This window comes from Scomber japonicus, chromosome 5 (genome assembly GCF_027409825.1).
Source record: "Scomber japonicus isolate fScoJap1 chromosome 5, fScoJap1.pri, whole genome shotgun sequence".
Classification (NCBI taxonomy): Eukaryota; Metazoa; Chordata; class Actinopteri; order Scombriformes; family Scombridae; genus Scomber; species Scomber japonicus.
In genome coordinates, this window is record NC_070582.1 from 31,630,688 (window position 1) to 31,648,602 (window position 17,915).

The 17,915-nt window shown below is 40.8% G+C and overlaps 1 protein-coding gene across 1 annotated transcript in view; it reads right to left on the minus strand.

Annotated features, from left to right (window-relative positions):
* cdh13 (cadherin 13, H-cadherin (heart)) overlaps positions 1 to 17,915 on the minus strand; it is a 263,838-nt gene that overhangs the window by 16,125 nt on the left and 229,798 nt on the right. Inside the window, exon 12 of the mRNA XM_053319996.1 lies at positions 13,997 to 14,139. Within this exon, the coding sequence (XP_053175971.1) occupies positions 13,997 to 14,139 (143 nt within the window). The remainder of the gene's footprint in view (positions 1 to 13,996; positions 14,140 to 17,915) is intronic.

Below are 17,915 nucleotides of genomic sequence, written 5' to 3' on the forward strand. Positions count from 1 at the left end.
CACCTCTACCTGCCCCTGGCTGCCAGTTCACAGTCCTGTTATTCTCCTGTCTGCCCAGAGATGAGAGGAGCAAGCAGACTGATTGACTCCTGGGGCTGTCAGGGCTAATCCACAGCTACAGGCTAAAAACTGTGCTTTCTTTCTTCCCTCCCTCCCTCCCTCCCTCCCTCCCTCTCTTTTCCTATCTCTCTATCTACCCCCTGAAACACTTTGCTACCAACACTTTTGCTTGAGGCTGATGCTCTCTTTTTCTGTCTGACTGTCACTTGTTGTTATCTCTTGATGTTTTTTGGAGATTTTTTTTTTTCCTTTTATTGTCTGACTTTCCCCTTGCAACTGTTGGAAAAGAGGAATAAAAGACGAGGTTGTGACCAGCAGCAGAGGTTTGAAATCTGTTTGTGTATAAAACCCATGATGTGTTTGCTTCCCCTGCTTCCCCTTTGGGAGGGGGGAGAGGGGAGGTGGGGGCAGGAAGCACAAGAAGAACATTTGATCCATTTTTTCTACACAATAGCCATCGGTAAGTTTTACACAAAAAAAAGGCCTCCACCTGAAGAGTCACCAAGGACAAAGCTGGAAACAAGACTCCTCTTATCTGGCTACATTTCTTATTTCTCATTAGAATAACCATTAAATGCCAGGACAGCTTTGATACAAACAACCAGTGGATGATGCCCTTGGCTAAAAATATTCGCCATTGTTATTACTATGATTATTTTTCTGCAGCCACATAAACGTAGATGATGACGGAAATGAAATAACAACAACAACAACAACATCGACGACGACAGCGCACCAGAGGAAGCGAGGAGCACGGATAATATGAGGAATAGCTCATTGGAAAATGTCACAATATATCATACTGCAGCTAAACAGTCAGAAAGACTAATTCACAGGTGGACGAGAATAAGGAAAGATAAATGAAGGCAAAATCTAAAATGAGAAAGGGAGGAGGATGAGAGCAAGGACCGGAGGAGCTTTTTGGAAGGGGTCTGCTACACCAGAATATTGAATTTAAATCGAGTTAAATCTCTTTCCCATCACTTCACAATGTCTCGCAGCAAAACAGGAGAAATGCTGACTCTTTATTATTTATCTTTATTATTTATGCTCTGCTTAATTCTCCCATTTCTCTTGGGTTATACCAGTCCATTCAAACACACAGCAGGGGAGGAGGAGGGGCTGCGCAATGATTACACATTATGTAGTGGTGTTGAGGCTTAAGGCTGGAGGATGTGGTATGGTTTCACACTTCTTATGCCATTGCAGCGAAGGAATTATAGTGCAAAGTAAGACTTCACAAAGTAATACACCAAACAACTGAGGAGAGGAGAGCGAGGTAATCCCTACACTGGAGGACAGATATCAACATGTTCATATCAGGGAAATGGTAAACTAAGACAGTGTAAGCAGACCTGCCAAAACCCCCCCCCTCCCCCACCTCCCCACAGCTGTGCTCTCACTTTGCTGTTTCTCCAGGGAAACTCACAACCTCTACTGTGAATAACTGTCATTCACACGGATCCGTACGTTTTTGGCTAGATCGTCTATGAAACACAATGTGACAGAGGTGGCTAAAGTACTCACAGTCTGTACTTAAGTAGAAGTACAGATACTTGTGTAAAAAAAAGAGTCTGGTAAAAGTAGAAGCGCTGATTCAACTCCTTTACTCAAGTAAAAGTAAGAAAGTAAAAAGTAAAAATGATACACAATGCCTCTTTTGATAACTCTACAAAACAAAAAACTATCTAAAAAAATCTAAACAAAGGCAAAAAGCTCCAAATAAATCTTTAAAAAAAGAGACTATATATAAATATCATAACTGTTAGCGTTAACGCGTTAATTACAATGTGATTAAGGGCCGAGCATAATGCGTTATTTTTTAAAACTGCATTAATCCCTCCTTACTGACTCACTCACATCACAGATTATGCCATACTTTGAGCCATGCCCAAATATAGTCATATCCAACCCATCACCAGCATATAGAATTTAGTCTACAGATAAGAAGAGTACCTAGATGCTACTCAGGGTTCATCATATCCAACCTCTGACAACAGTTACCTCTACTGTGTTCACAGAGAGACAGGAAAACACATGACCTCGGCTGCTATAGCAACACTATAAATCAGAGTGCCTCGTGTTTTCCCCAAAATGAGCAGACTCACTGCCAGCCATGTTAAGGGCAGACAGTGTCTCACAGTCAACATTTGGTATGGCCTTAGCAAAAAGTTGTTTATTCAAGTGTACTATGAGTATACTTATTTTATACTAAAACTGAGGCAGTATACTTGAAGTTTACTTTTTATATACTATATTTATATACTTAAGAATAGTAGAGTGAAGTATACTTGGCTTATACTGAAAAGTATAAAGAAAAGTCAAAGACTAAGTACATTAATACTAAGACTTACACTTCTACTTTAATACTAAAGCTTATACTTGTACTTTAGTATACTTTTTACTTCTATCTGCCACAAAGTACTAATACTTAGTATATCTTGATCCAAGTACAGAATAAGGTCAAGTCATTTACTCGTGCTTACATTTCATTTAACAGAATAAAAATGTTTTTAGCTTTGAGGTATTACCCTGTTATAAACTTATATGTTCAAGATCATATAGTATAGAACTAGTACAATGGCTCTATATAGAAGAGTGTACTTGTGGCTTCAATAAACTAAAATGAGGACTACAAGTATAAACCTAGTACACTAGTAGTATATAGATGAGTGTACTTATACTTGAAAGTGTACTTTTGTAAACTTAGAATGACCTTATAAAATATACTTTTATAAACTCAAAAATGTTCCAATTTATTCCCAAGAGGTATTAAATTAGTAAACGTTCTAGTACACTACAAGTACCTGCTCCGTAGTATACTTGCTATACTTATACTTACGCTCAAGCATACTTAATAAAATGAACTTCAAGTATACTACTTTTTGCTAAGGGTTGTGATGACCACAAAGCCTAATTTGACCCAGTACATGCCAATGATTGAGGTGAAGGATGGAAAGTTGCCTAACACACAGCATGTGATCATATGGTAGGAGGATTCCTGCTGCTGTCTGCACACATAGTTGGGACTGTCTCTGTCAGTAGAGGATTTTGATATGAGCAGCCTTCAGAGTGGCATCTTAACAGGGGCAGCACGGAGCGCATACACCAAAAGGGAAAAAAAGCACGTCATGTCTTCATTTTCTAAAGTCACTGAGGTTGAAACAAGTAACAAGCCTGTTTTAACAATGTAAGGAGTAGAAAGTATACATATTTGTGTTTAAATGAAGGGAGAAAAAGTAAAACGTTGTCAGAAAAATAAATACTCAAGTAAAGTACAGAGACCTGGAACATCTACTTAAGTACAGTAATGAAGTACAAATACTTGGTTACTTCCCTCCTCTGGCAATCTGCACACACAAGGTACAATTTCAACCCATCTGTCACCAGCGCCCAATTCAAGGGATGTGTGCACAGCTGCTCCTCTGTGCGGGCAGCCCATCCTCCCTTCCTCCCGTCCTCCTGTCCTCTGCCCTCCTCCTCCTCCCTCTGCTGCTGATGTGACTCACTGCCTGCAGGTAGCGCTGGCCAGAGAGCAGAGGAGCTGCTTTGTTTCAGTCAGCAGTAAAGTTTACTAGAATTTGCCAAATTCTAAAAGTAAGGGTTCATACAGATCTAGTTTTGGTGTTATTAGTGGAAACCAATGTGCTGCGTGCTGCTTGGTGGGTGGATGGACACTCTGGAAAATATCGCTTTTTTCCATGTTTATGCTTGTTGAACAAGTAGTTTGATAAAATACTTATTGGCTTTTTACTTACGAGGCTTTTGTTGCACAGTAATGAGGGTATTTGTCGTCAACACGGGTAAAATGTTATCTTTCACTTGCTGTAGGGAAAATCATTATTAAAAAGCAGCACTCATAAAGCTGTCGCTGTTGGGAATCAATTTGAACTTTCACTGTGACTATTTTAAGACGGGGAATATAAAATACGTTGTTTGAAAGCATCTTAAAAGGTGTGAAACGCTGCTTTCGCTTCTGTTTCTTCATGAGTTTTTCCCTCGTAAGCGACATTAAACAAAAGAAACAGTGAGGCTGTTATATTGAAAAGGAAATAAATGAATAATAAGATATTTTACACAAAACTCTGCCTCAACAGAACATCTCTTTTTTTTACTCTGTGGATTGTCAACGGATTTAAATCAGATGTGATTCAGTATTTCATATGAAGAGCAGGTGCACTCACTGTTCTGATGAAGGATGCTGAAGATACAGTATCAGGTTTTATATTTTCCACTTTCTACTCTACTATCTGTTATGCCACTGAGAGTCCCAGACCTTGTTAAAACTCCCATCAGATAAACACTATCACATGACACCTTGCTAATCTGATTGGCTCATCACAACTGTAAATGAAACCATCCAGAGCCAATTACAATAGGCACAAGTCATTAAGAGAGATGACTTCAGGGAGGGAAGTGGTGCAGGGGACAGGTGCATCGCTGCTAGTCTGGCAAATGACTTTCACAATAGAGTTTGGGTTATCAGTTGTTTGCTATTCTAGCCAGTGATTGGAGAAGGAGAGTATTGATACGGCTTAAAGTATGCTTACGCTGCAAGCCCTTTTTCTACTAATTAAACACCAAAATTGCCTTCCTTGGGAGATGTTTTGGTTTTGGTCTGCTCTTAGAATAAAAAAAAATCATTGCTGAAGGATTTTTACTGTGATAAGCTCCTGGATCAAAATGAGCTACAACTTTAATTAGTCTATTTGTTAAACTCATACTATTCACGCTGCTCGAGCAAGATCGAAAGGCCTAATGGGCCAATTTTTAATTATGATATTGAAGTAGATTTGAAACTATGTTACTTCTACTTCATTATAATTTGTGCTTTCTAACTATTGTACAAACAGCAATGAGCCATTACTGACTTACACAGGTGTTTAGACCTCAGAACAGTGGGCTTGATTGAGATCTCCTTCACCCTCATGTTACATCTGCTGACTCGTGGCTTCTGCCAGTGCTTAAGCTAAACTAGTTTAGTCCAGCAGTTATTAAACTTCATCTCTTATTTTAACCAAGTTTCAGTCCAGCTGTTATATAACTTCATCTTTTAGTTTGTTCAGCTTTGTTTTACTCATTTCTTTATGTTGTCACTTGTTCTTTCTTATTATAACTATAAAGCACTTTGTACAGCACTAGCCTGTATGAAAGGTGCTACATAGATGAAGTTTGATTGAGTGAATGATTGATTAATTGATTAATTGATCTTGACACTTTGCCTGCCTTTTTGGCTCCATTAATACCTGACCATTTCATTATGTGATCTACATCTGGATACATTATCTGGATGATGAAAAATACATGTTCATACAGGTATAAATGCACTCAGAATGCATTTTGATTGGATCAGAGTGACCACATGTGGAGGTGATCAGGCTTGTATTTGGATCAGATCTCAACCAGTGCAACCTGTACAATAAAAAAAGAAGGGCCAGTAAGTTCCTGCCAGTGAAAGCAAGCCTAGAAAAAGCTGAAATAAAAGAAGTGTGTGTGAGTTAGCACATATGCAGGAATATGAGAATATCACTGATATAAACCGAGCATTTCCCACCATACATTCTATTGCGTGGGAGGTATTAATTAAGGTGGCCTTTACTGCAACTTTGAAACTGTGAGGCTGTGTAATTAAAACACAGCCCCCCCCCCCCCCCCCCCCCCCAACCCACCCACCACCACACACCCGAGACAGTTACACTCAGATGCTGCCCCTCAACTCTTCATCAGAAACTAATCCTCTGACACATTTCCTATGTGGGTCTAATCACATACTTTCTAGATAAACTGAGAGACATCCTCTATCAGCCCTGTATTTGCTCCATTCCATCATCTGACTTCATCTTTCATTATCTATCGTTCCTCTCCCTTTTCCATTTCCACTACCCACTCATCTCATTTCATTTGGATCCCTGTCATTAAAAAACTACACCCAAAGCTGTATCTGCACAGAGAGAGAGAGAGAGAGAGAGAGAGAGAGAGAGAGAGAGAGAGAGAGAGAGAGAGAGAGAGAGAGAGAGAGAGAGAGAGAGAGAGAGAGAGAGAGAGAGAGACGAAGTAGGGGGGCTCTAAATTTTTTAATATCATATTGAATATACTGGCTTTCTAAATAGGCAGCCGTTTCAGTGTTTCTAAAATAAGTAGCCTGGTATCACTGCACTCAGACAGAAGCTCTCTTGCTGAGTGGGCAGAAGGCATATTTATTTAAGAGCACCAGACATGTTGATGACTTCTGATCTGTGGATGAATCAGACAGCAAAGAGGCGAGGTGAGGCCTGACTACAGTCAACAACAGACAGAGACATTTCTTCCCAAAACCAAAACAAACATATTCTTTAATCATAGACGTTGCCTGTTTGCAAGACGACGACTTCTCCGAGAGGTTCCCGCCACCAGTGGAGAAATGAAAGACGGGAGGCTGACAGGAAGTGAGAGGGCCGAGGTCGGTGAGGAGGTAGTGCAGCGCTAGTTTGGGGTTAATGAGGCAGTGCTGCAAGACGGGGAGGGGGGGGGGGGATCCTCTTGCGCTTTCCAGAGCATATCCCATTACACTGCCATTATCCTGGGTCAAGATGCCATTAATTCCTTACCCTGAACCCTCTCCCACACAACGCTGTCACCCTCTCCCTACCTGCTATGTGGGGTCATAATTGATTGGCTGGGCAAGAACACATTTCAGCAAGGTAGTTAACCTACTCGCCTCTGTGGCTGTCTCCATGAAGGCATTGACAAGAGAGAGATATATACGGATGGAGTGAGAGTGACCCGAAGACAAGCAGGAGGTGAGTAAACACTTCCAGGATTCATAGAAACCTGCTGCCTCGCAAAGCACAATGATCTTCTGCTCCTCATATTTTCCTTTCCTCAAAGTTTCACTTAATTTCTCTGGCCTGTCGGGTTTTTTTGTTTTTTTAACATTTCCTCCTGTCACTTTTCTTCCTGCCTTATCTCTTGAGCTTGTCTCATTTTCTATGTTCCTCTTTTCGTCTCCTTGACACCGAGCCTCCTGTTACAATATTTACTACCCTATTAGACACAATCTGTACTTTAGCTTTCACTCTCTTTCAGCTCTGGTATAATAGATAATTTGGAAAGTTATAGCGGGCAGTCACGGTTGATTTTTTTTTTTTTTTTTAGCATTCACCATGCATCTATCTACTAACTGCCCAGATCCAACTCCTCCAATTAATCAAACATAGATTCAATCAATAGCTAAATCAGGGTTTAGTGGAGTTTCATTATATATTTTAAAGCCAACCAGAGAGATAAAAAACTCAACACTGACATCCATCTAAACACACACACGTAGAAGATCTGCTGCACACATGTAGAAGATCTGCTGCACACATGTAGAAGATCTGCTGCACACATGTAGAAGATCTGCTGCACACATGTAGAAGATCTGCTGCACACATGTAGAAGATCTGCTGCACACATGTAGAAGATCTGCTGCACACATGTAGAAGATCTGCTGCACACATGTAGAAGATCTGCTGCACACATGTAGAAGATCTGCTGCACTATTTCTATTCTTTTCTATTGGTGCCTCTTAGGGCTGAGCCTGTGGATTTGGGCGCACTGGGCTGACACACCGGCTCATTATGCTTTATTATTTCCCCTGCTGTAGTTTGAGGCAGCCTGATCACAGCTGGCTAAAGACACAACATGAGTCTATCTGTCTGCATTTAGCCTGCCAGGCTTCCTCACTGTGCGCTGGTGACATGACAGACACTTAGCAGTGAAAGCGTTGTATCGGGGCTGGCCTGAAACAAGGAAATTACTCAGCCCATTACGACAATGAGCGCCACACTGGTTCCCAGCACTTAGTATGGCAATGAGGCAGCACTGAGGCGGACGTCACGTGAAGGTGGACGCATGTAAAGACACACAAAAGGTGCACAAACTCACACACACACACGCACACACAAAGAGTATCTCTGCTACTGACAGCTGGCTACCACTGTCTGTCTTTTGAGAGAAGAGATGATGAATCTATTATGCGACCCTGTCACAGAGAGATGGACAGACACACACACACTTACACACACACGCCCACACAGTCCTACTTCATTTTACCTCCATATGAGTACCAAAGAGTTTCGTTCTGCCACCCATTAAAATTCGGCATCCCCTCTGTTTTTGCCTCCTGCTTTTTGATTTAAACCTGAAGGGATGTGATTTGACTGTGATGAATGCTGAGGACTTATCACTCACTGTGACACAGAAACACACACACACACACACACTCGCCCTTGTACACCCATGTGTTCAAAGCGAACACTGCTTGGCTCTTTCGTGCATAACCTGAAGAGTTTTTAATAGCGTATTTGGTGGCAGCAGACACCAAAGACTGCGTGTGTGTGTGCGTGAGCATGTGTGTATGTGTGTGTGTGTGTGTGTGTGTGTGTATGCAGCACCACCGTATTTCAGATGACTGAGGCTTTGATAATGCATTCATGCCTCCAAATGACAAATGGCTTCCCACCAGGAGGTGATTTAACATTTAAATGATGAGCGGGGAGAAAACATGAAGCACAAGCACACAGCACAGAGTGGATACGCAGAGGCAGGCCAGAGAGGCACCGCATGTACCAGGACAAAGACATTAAAAACCAGAATGAACACACAACAATCCAGTCGCCCCAACTTTAATCCGCCCACACACACACACACACACACACAAACACAAACACAAACAGGCAGATCCGCCAAAACACTGAATACAAAAAGGCTAATGTGAAGGAAGGAGAAAAGGGGAGTAAGACGAGGGAACAGCTGGTGTCCCGGCGGGGAATCAGCGAGCAGAAGAGAATTTGTTGGCGTGCGAAAGCAGCAGCTACTGATGAGAGTTCATATAAACAGGCACCGTCAAGCCCTCTGCTCAGGTTGGAACAATATCTCCTCAAACAATATCGCGCCGCTCTGCTGGTCTGCTGGTCTGCCGGTCTCCCGCTCGGCCGGTCTGCCAGGTGCTGCTCACCCGGGCAAAACTCAGGTTGCACCTTTTTCAGTCATTAACTCAGAATCAGAAACACATGATGGGAGGAGAGAGACTGTGCACTAATACAGATGCTGAGATGAATGTGAGCACTAGCGCATGTAAAGAAACATATTTAGACTCATGCGTGCACTTGCATGTAGGTGCACACACACACTCATAACCCTGCAGGGTGAATCATTCAGGTATATAGCTTTACACATAGTGTAGTGACAAATGGCGACGTTTGCTTCTCCTGGAATTGTAGTTGATTGCTATGGCAACAGAGTGTAACCTTCAGACTCAAGGCTCAGTGCTGCAAAATTGACCCCTGACCTTTACATCAACATTATCATTACTTCACTACTTGTTAAATCCCCAGATCTACTTCTCTCTCCCTCCTCTCCTCCCCTTTCATTTTCTTCGTCTTATTTCTGTCTTCACCTTTCTTCCTCCATCTATCCTTGTAGTATGTTCAACTCCATCGTTTACCATCTGTTGTTGCCTGGAGGGCTGCTCCAGCTGACCTGCCTCACGGTATTAACCAGAAACTACAGTCAATCTGTTGCTAACTGATGCAAAGCATTTACCAAGAGTATACTTCTCATTTCAAGCTAGTGCACAAGGTCAACTCGGCTTTAAAAACGGCCATAACAAAGGAGAAGAATCTTCTTTCAGAAAAACTCAGACACATAAAACAAGACTTAAGGCTACCGATGATATATTTTGAGTTTAAGGAGCATGTCGGTAAAAGTCTAAATTGGGGGATTATACACTCAATTTTTGATATAATGTGTGATGAAATATAGCTGGAAAAACCTAAGATAAATATAATGTAATATTGTTGAAGACCTCTCTCTAACCTCCCTTACTATCTTATTTTTATATTATTATTTTATTACAGTATATATTTTCCCAATTGTCTTTTTCTTATATCTGCTTCTCCTTTAACCTCCTCCCTTTCTGTTTGACACACTAAACAATATCCATACTATTGTCACACTATGTCTTCCTCCCTCACTCTCCCCCTCCTCCCCCTCCTCCTGTGTTTTGCAGGTATTCATCTGAGGTCTTCGCATAAAGCCGCAGATGAACATGTAAGAGGTCAATTGATTTCCTGTTGCTAGTCTACATCGGTGGGTTGTCATACAATCATTGCACGGATCGCCGTGGGGGAAAGATCAAAATTGTCCTGTCAATGACAGAGCGTGCTGTAAAAAAGAAGCGAGGCAGAGGTTGAGGCAGATATCAGTATTCAGAACACGTGTGGAGCGTCGACACAGTAGGTTGTTAAAGGTCTGGGTGAAGGAATTTTTATGGTTCTCCTTGGTTATATCTGTGATTTCTTGCAGAATAGTGCTCCATAGAAGCAGCATGGACACCACTATTTCTTACACCTCACCTTTAACATCTTAGACATAAATAGGACTGGCTATAGTTGGAATTTTATGGTTTTGGGCTCAAGGGGTGGCAATAACAGTCTGTATTTCCAGACTGAAATATCTTAATGATTTGATGGACTGCCATGTGTTCTGTCTGTGTGTGCAGACACTCACTGTCCCCATAGGACAAATTCTGCTGACTTTGGTGATCATTTTTTCCATTCGAGCACTACAATGAGATGAATACTTTTGGTACTTAGGAAACATGTTTCCACAGCTGTTGAACGGATAGAAATGTTGTACAGACGTTCATGGTCCCCTGAGGATGAATCCAGTTCATTTAGTTGATATTTTATCCAGTGTGCACAGCAGGTCAAAAAGTTTTCAAGTATCCAAATTGACATTTAACAGATGGATTGACACACAGTTTTGGTCCTCAGAGGATGCATCCTAATGACTTTACCTCAAGGGTCATCATGAGGTTAACATTCATTTGAATTATTCCTTAAATCCAAATAAGAAGCTAAGCAGAGTCCTCGTTTCTAGAACAGTCTTCCTGGAGACCTGAGGGCAGCAGAGACTGTTGATATTTTTAAAACCTTTTTCATTTGGCTTTCAACTGAATTTTATTTATTTATTAATGTCTTTTTTTCTATTTTAGCCTGTTCTACTACTATATTTCTGTTTATTCTATTTTATTGTTTCTTCTTTATAACCCACCTTTAATGTCTGTTTTACTTCATTCTGTAATGACTTAATTTGATTCTTACCTTTTATATAATTTAAATTTTTTAAATGAATCTTTTATTACCTTTTTATTTTGTTCATTTTTTAATTTCTATCCTACGTCTCTGGTGTTTCCTCATTGCAGATTCTTGAGAGTTATGAAAGCGTTTCCTATTGTTAATGTCACCCCCCCCCCCCCCCCCCCCCGCCCCGTTTGTTCTGACTCTGTAAAGCACTTTGTGTTACATCATAATGTATGAAAAGTGCTATAGTTTGATTGATTGATGGATGCGTGGTTTTGAGTGAAATAGATGTAAATGATGTACACACATTACCGTTCCCCTCAGGATGAATTTGATGATGCTCCGACTTCTCATCTAGCTGCATAACCAGATTGCCATTTAAATGTGTCTAATAGCTGTACCTGTTAAACTAAGCCATTCCCCTCAGCCTTTACTCTACTTTGTGTTTAGTGCTAATAATGTTAGCATGCTTTGAACACCTGCTAAACACCAGTATGCTCGGGTTGTCTTTGTAAGCATATTACAATACAATAATACTTAATATAGCCAATACCAGAGTTTGAAGTACTGAACAGAAGCAACCAAACAACAACTTCAGGACACATTGAGAAAATCCTTGTCTGGAAAACTTCACAGTTCTATCAAGCTGTATCTTCTTCTTCTGGTTCCAACACCAATCTCCTTCTCTCTGACCTGTCCACTTATAATCTCAACCATTTCTATTCTTCTGCTCACTTCTTCCTCACCCACTTCCCCAGCTTTATACCTATTTCCTGTTCCTCTCCTCTTATACCTCCTTCCATTCCTCTCTTGCCTTGACCCTTTCCACCTCCTCCACCCATCTCCTCCTGCTCCATCATTACTCCTCTTTCAACGCTCATCTTTCTAAGGTCTCTCGGATTTCCCAGCACAACAGTGCTATTCGGCAGCCTACTAATAGAATCTCTCAGTTCCTCTAATGGATCTGTCAGAATCTCCCCGAGCACAGGAGAGCAGATAGATTGATAGGGTGAGGGAGTGAGACAGAGAGAGGCAGAGAGAGAGAGCGAGAGAGAGGGAGAGCGCGGGGGACAAAGAGACGGAGAGACACAGGGAAAAGGGGGAAGAAAAGAGAAACAGCGAGAGACACGCCAGGGCTTTCTAGACTTTTCATCTGTGCCTTGGAAAGTCTCAGAGCAGCAGCTTCACTGACACTGCCAACCAGTGACCATATGGTCCGACAGAAGCAGTGCCACTTAAGGCCATCTCATTGTCACGTTGTACTGACAGTTTCACCGTGGTGAGGTGAAACGAGCAGACACACAGAGTCCTTTTCCAAGGGTGTGCTGCACTTCTATGCAAACCGAGGCTTTGTTGCCACTTTTTCTGCAGTGATTGTGCTCTGAAACGTACTGTATCACCCAGGAGGAATTCTTTGTAAAATGCAAATGAGGAAATAAATATATGCTGATAAGCCTTTGTTGGCGTGCTGCCATTGCATATAATCTTTATCAAACGGATACTCTTAAAAACGTTTTCAAAAATGTTTGTTTAAAGTGAAATTGAATCTTTTATAATGTCATTATGTTGAATTTTTCAGTGTTACATTAAAGCAGTTTGACCAGGATTGTGTTTTTCTTTGTTTTTATGTTGAAGTTCTCTCCAAATTATGTTCTGTGTCACTTCATCCACTTCCCATTTGAACTACCAGTTATTACTTTGTTGTTTAAAGGGGAAATCATGCAAATTTCCAAATGTATATTTATGTTGTGGGATCATACTGTCTTCTCTTAGCTCAGAAAACTCTTTATATACCTTCTACTGGACCTTTATGAAAGCCCTCAGTTCAGCTTCTGTCTCTTTAAGGCCCCCCTCCCGATGAGCCTACTTTGTTCTGATTGGTCAGCTTTGGGAGGTGCTCATTAGCAGACTCCTGGCTCCTTTGTGGGTTTATGTAAACAAACAGTGGTCATAGTATTTTCATTTCTTTTTTTCCCTCATTCTTTACTCAAAATGGGAACTTTTCAAACACACGCAAACATGTTGGAGTCTGAATCTGCATTGAAATACGCACAACTTTTACTTCCTATCGAACAACTTTAGCAACAACCTTAGCAAGAAAGGTTAGGAAATGGATAGTGTTGAACAATCTGATGTCATCACAAGGTAGAGGTAACATTGCAAACAAAGTGTTTAGAGCTTAACTGGCTGAAACCCTTGCTTTTGTCATTTTTGACATTCATCCCAAGTTTTGGAGCTTTGACCATGTAAACAGCTGACATTATAACAGTATAAAAACAACAGAACATCACAAGCCGAGTTCACTGAAACCCCGCCCCCTACCAAGTGTCACCTGTCAATCAAAGTCACCACCTCTACCAGAAACATGGACGCTAGGTCTGAGAGCTTTCTGTTGCTAACTCAGCTGCTAGCTCAGCGGCTAACTCGGCTGCTAGTTCGGCGGCTAACTCGGCTGCTAGCTCAGCGGCTAACTTGGTGGCTAGCTCGGCTGCTAATTCAGCTAACTGGCTAACTGTAGACTGTAGTAGTAGTAGTGTGTGCTGAATGTATTTATACCTCTACAGCAGCAGGGGCGGATTTATGCTAATCATTTTCAGACCGGCCCACTAAATCCTGAACACAGAAATCTTGAAACACAGTTTGTGAAGCCTAGCTCCACAATTCAAATCTAAATGGCTGAAATGCTTTTTACACCTTTTTTAGAAATACATTTATGACCTATTTAATGTGTTTAGAAGAAAATGTCTGGATTCACTTTACACGGTCTTTAAGGTCTTCTTGATCATTTAAATGTCATATACTTTTCATATCATTAATCTTCTATGACTTACCATTGTCTGTGGCGATGAAGACAGCTGTGTATTTATTGTCATGGACATAAGGAGACTCTCGGTCCAGAGAGGCTGAAGTGTTGACAGTTCCTCTGACTGGGTTCACACTCAGCCAGCCTGCTGGGTCTCGCAGGATCGTATACCTGTGAGAAAGTTCCAAAAAAAATGAATAAGTAAGGAAGTTTTGACTGTATAAGCAACATAACATCAACTACATGCTGTATCTTGCAGAAGCTGTCTTTCCTGTTTATTTTGCTCTTGTACTTTTAGGTGTCAAGTCTCTCACAGACAGACAGTGCATGCATTTTAATAAACATAAACCCACTGAATTCCCACCAGAAACTTACTAATGGCTAAAAAAATGGGTTAGGATTAGGGTTCATTCTAATTTTAGACAAATATTTGAAGGAAATGTGACCTGGTTGCTTTTCCTAATGTGCTTAAACTATATTTTATACGTTTTATACATTTTAAAGTATGTATAATACAGCACATCATCAATAACCATCTTGTACACTGTCTTTCGTGTTACACAATCTAAAGGACCTCACTATTGAAACATTTTTAATTTGCCTTTACAAAGACGAGCAGGTCTATGAGTCACCATGGACACCAACAACTGACTAAAATAGAGTATCAACGACTCCTCCAGGTACAAGCACAGCAGGTAATGTTGGTCCTTATGCTATAATGCAATTATGCTACGATGCTATATTGTATAATAAAGGTCAAATCAAATCGATAACAAAAATTATAATCACTATATAGCTCCAGTAAACCTCAGTTGGATTGAATTTCACAACTTTAATTAATATACTGTAAACAACTGCGTGGTTACACATGGAGGTGCATTTAATTTAATGAAAAATAATGATGACTATGGCACAACTTACAGCTATAAATGCCACAGAGGATAATAATGTTATCGCCAAAGATCAAACATTCCAATTAAGAGTGAAAGAAAGAAAGATGTGCTAGAGATGTATAGTCTGTTAAAGATGGAATAATGGTGCTAAGGGAAATAGAAAATGGTTTGAAAATGGGGCCAGAGTCACTTTCTTTGCATGCCCCCCCCCCCTTTCCTCCTGTGTGCCGGCAGCAGGGCTGAGGCTGAGGTTTGAAGATGATGGAGGACCTCTCCAAAAATCTTGTGGGCGAACGGCCAAGCAGGCACTGGCCTTGAAAACGAGCTGAGGAGTGGATCATGACCCTGCTAATGTGGCCACTCATCCAGCCGCTGATGGCTGCTAGATGGTGATTGGAGGGAGCTTGCATCTGGGCTAATGTCACAAGTGATTGATTTAGGAGCTCTGGTGTACTACTTTCCTGTACATGCAAAAAATACACACTCACACACACACACACACTGATATGATCTATGTGAATACCATGTAAATACCATGTCTCTCTGTCTTTCTCTCTCTCTCTCATATATTTGTATGTATGATAGATAGATAGAGCGATAGATAGACAGATAGATGTTGCAGTTGTATATGTTTGTATATCTAACCATATAAGTGCATATTCTGTATAACACTTATTTGAATACAAGTGCACAGAAAACATACAAAGGCTCTCTCTCTCTTTCTCTCTATTGCTCTGTCTCTCTCTCTCTCTCTTTCTCTCTATCGCTCTGTCTCTGTCTCACACACACACAGATATCTTCTATGTAAATCCCACATCTCTCTCTATCTATATCTGTAGATAAATAGATATGTTTATGTGTATATCTAACTATACAAGTGCATATATTGTATATGAAGTGCACAGAAAACATACAAAGGCAGCTACTGTAAAAGTGTCTCACTCTCTCTGTCTTCCTCTCTTTCTCACGCACACACACACACACACACACACACACACACACACACACACACACACACACACACACACACACACACACACACACACACACACATATAGACACACACATAGACTCCAGACTGTCTTCACCACAAGGCCACTCTTTGCCAAAGTGCTCAGCAGTAGACAAATTGTCTCTGAAATGGAACTCCTCAGCTAACAGAGCGCGACAAAGCCTTGGGAAATGGCTTTGCAATCAACCTTTGCTCACACCTTTCCCCTCTCCCTCTCCCTCTCCCTCTCACTCACATACACTTCCCCTACCAGTGATTACTACTGTTAACCAACACATATGTTTTACTGGAACAAAAGAGGCACTGCTGCACCATTAATAATGATACATTTATCAGTGTTCATGTTCTCTCTTCATGTGCTGGCCTTTCTCTCTTTCTGACACACACACACACACACACACACACACACACACACACACACACACACACACACACACACACTCTCTCATGCAAACACACATAGAGACACCACGTGATTTATAGGGCTCACAAATGATTCCCCTCCATGTCTCAAGCCCTCCATCACTGACTACACTATCAGCTACGCACTGTGATGTGGTGTTACATTGCTTTTTCATCATGAGTGCATTGTGACACAGAGACACACACATGCACAATGCACTGAAGGTTATATATTTATATATATATATATATACATATATATATATACATATATATATATATATATATATATATATATATATATATACATATATATATATATATATATATCTTACATGTATTTTTCTGTTTAACTGTAAAATGAGAAAGAACTAAATAAAACAAATGTCTAAAACATGATTTTCAGATTTTTTGAAACTCATAAATATTGATATTGGCATCAAAAATCTTAACAACAATGATAATATCATAAACATGTGGTCTGCACAGTAATACATAGCCTATATTTTGACATGGAGTACATATTTGAGAGCAGTAAATCCCTTTGCGTTAACCAGGAATTGAAGCCTGGAAATTAAAAGCCAGACCAGCCTGTTTTCACTTTTGAAATCTTCCCTTAAATGTTAATTTTCACTCTGAATAAATTACCAGCTTTGTAGTAAAGCTGGAACCCTGGGAATCTTTTCATTGGAAATTTAATAGCTGACAGTCAAACAAGTCACATAATGAAGTTCACACAATAAAGTTCTGCAGATTGTTGACATTATGATTCTTCTGAAGACTGAAAGTCTAATATGCCACTGTTTTATTAATGCAGGCTCAAAGGTAACCGCTAAATGAGTCAGAGCCACTGTTCCTTCTCTCTGTGCAAACATGGGGACAGTCCATTAGAGCCCTTTAAAGGGCAAATTAGAAAGGCATTAAAAAGCCATTAGGAATATTCATATCTGGCTATACATGTTTATCTCCAAAACCAGAGAAGGTCCAAACAAATCAGTCAACAAATGAGACAGCGCACAAACACAATGGCCACACATGTCCTCATTTTTGTGTACACGCCAAAGCATGCACACACACATTGGCTGACGCACAAAAGCAAACGTGGCTTGTATGTTCTTGCTTGCTCTGTGAAATAATTCTCTAGGCAGCATAGTGATTTGTTGAGAGTTTTGCTTGAGTGGCAGAAAGTGGCATGTCGTGAGGCACGGACTGTGACCCCAATGTTAGAGAGAGCGGCTCGCAATATTGCCTCTTACCACAGGACTGTCAGAGCTACACACCCTTAGGGGCTATACTGAGCTGCTATAGCCGGCATCAGAGCCCAGTCAGGATTTGTGTGTGTGTGTGTGTGTGTGTGTGTGTGAAAAGCGTGAATGTTTTGGTAAGGGATTGCCCTTAACAGTCAGAGGACACAGAGGAGGCTGGTCAGGTCTGGCAGAAGTTTAGTGAATCCGTCAGACTGTCAAGGTGTCTCATTAGAGGTGCAGGACACACCACAGACTTAATACCTTACCCTTACCCTCTAAGAATCATCATACTATCCTTTACTAGTTTATATAAGGAGTCACTATGAGTCAAACTCACAATAACCTGATTTTGAGTAGCATAAATACTTGTCTGCACGCCTTAGGTGCTTTATT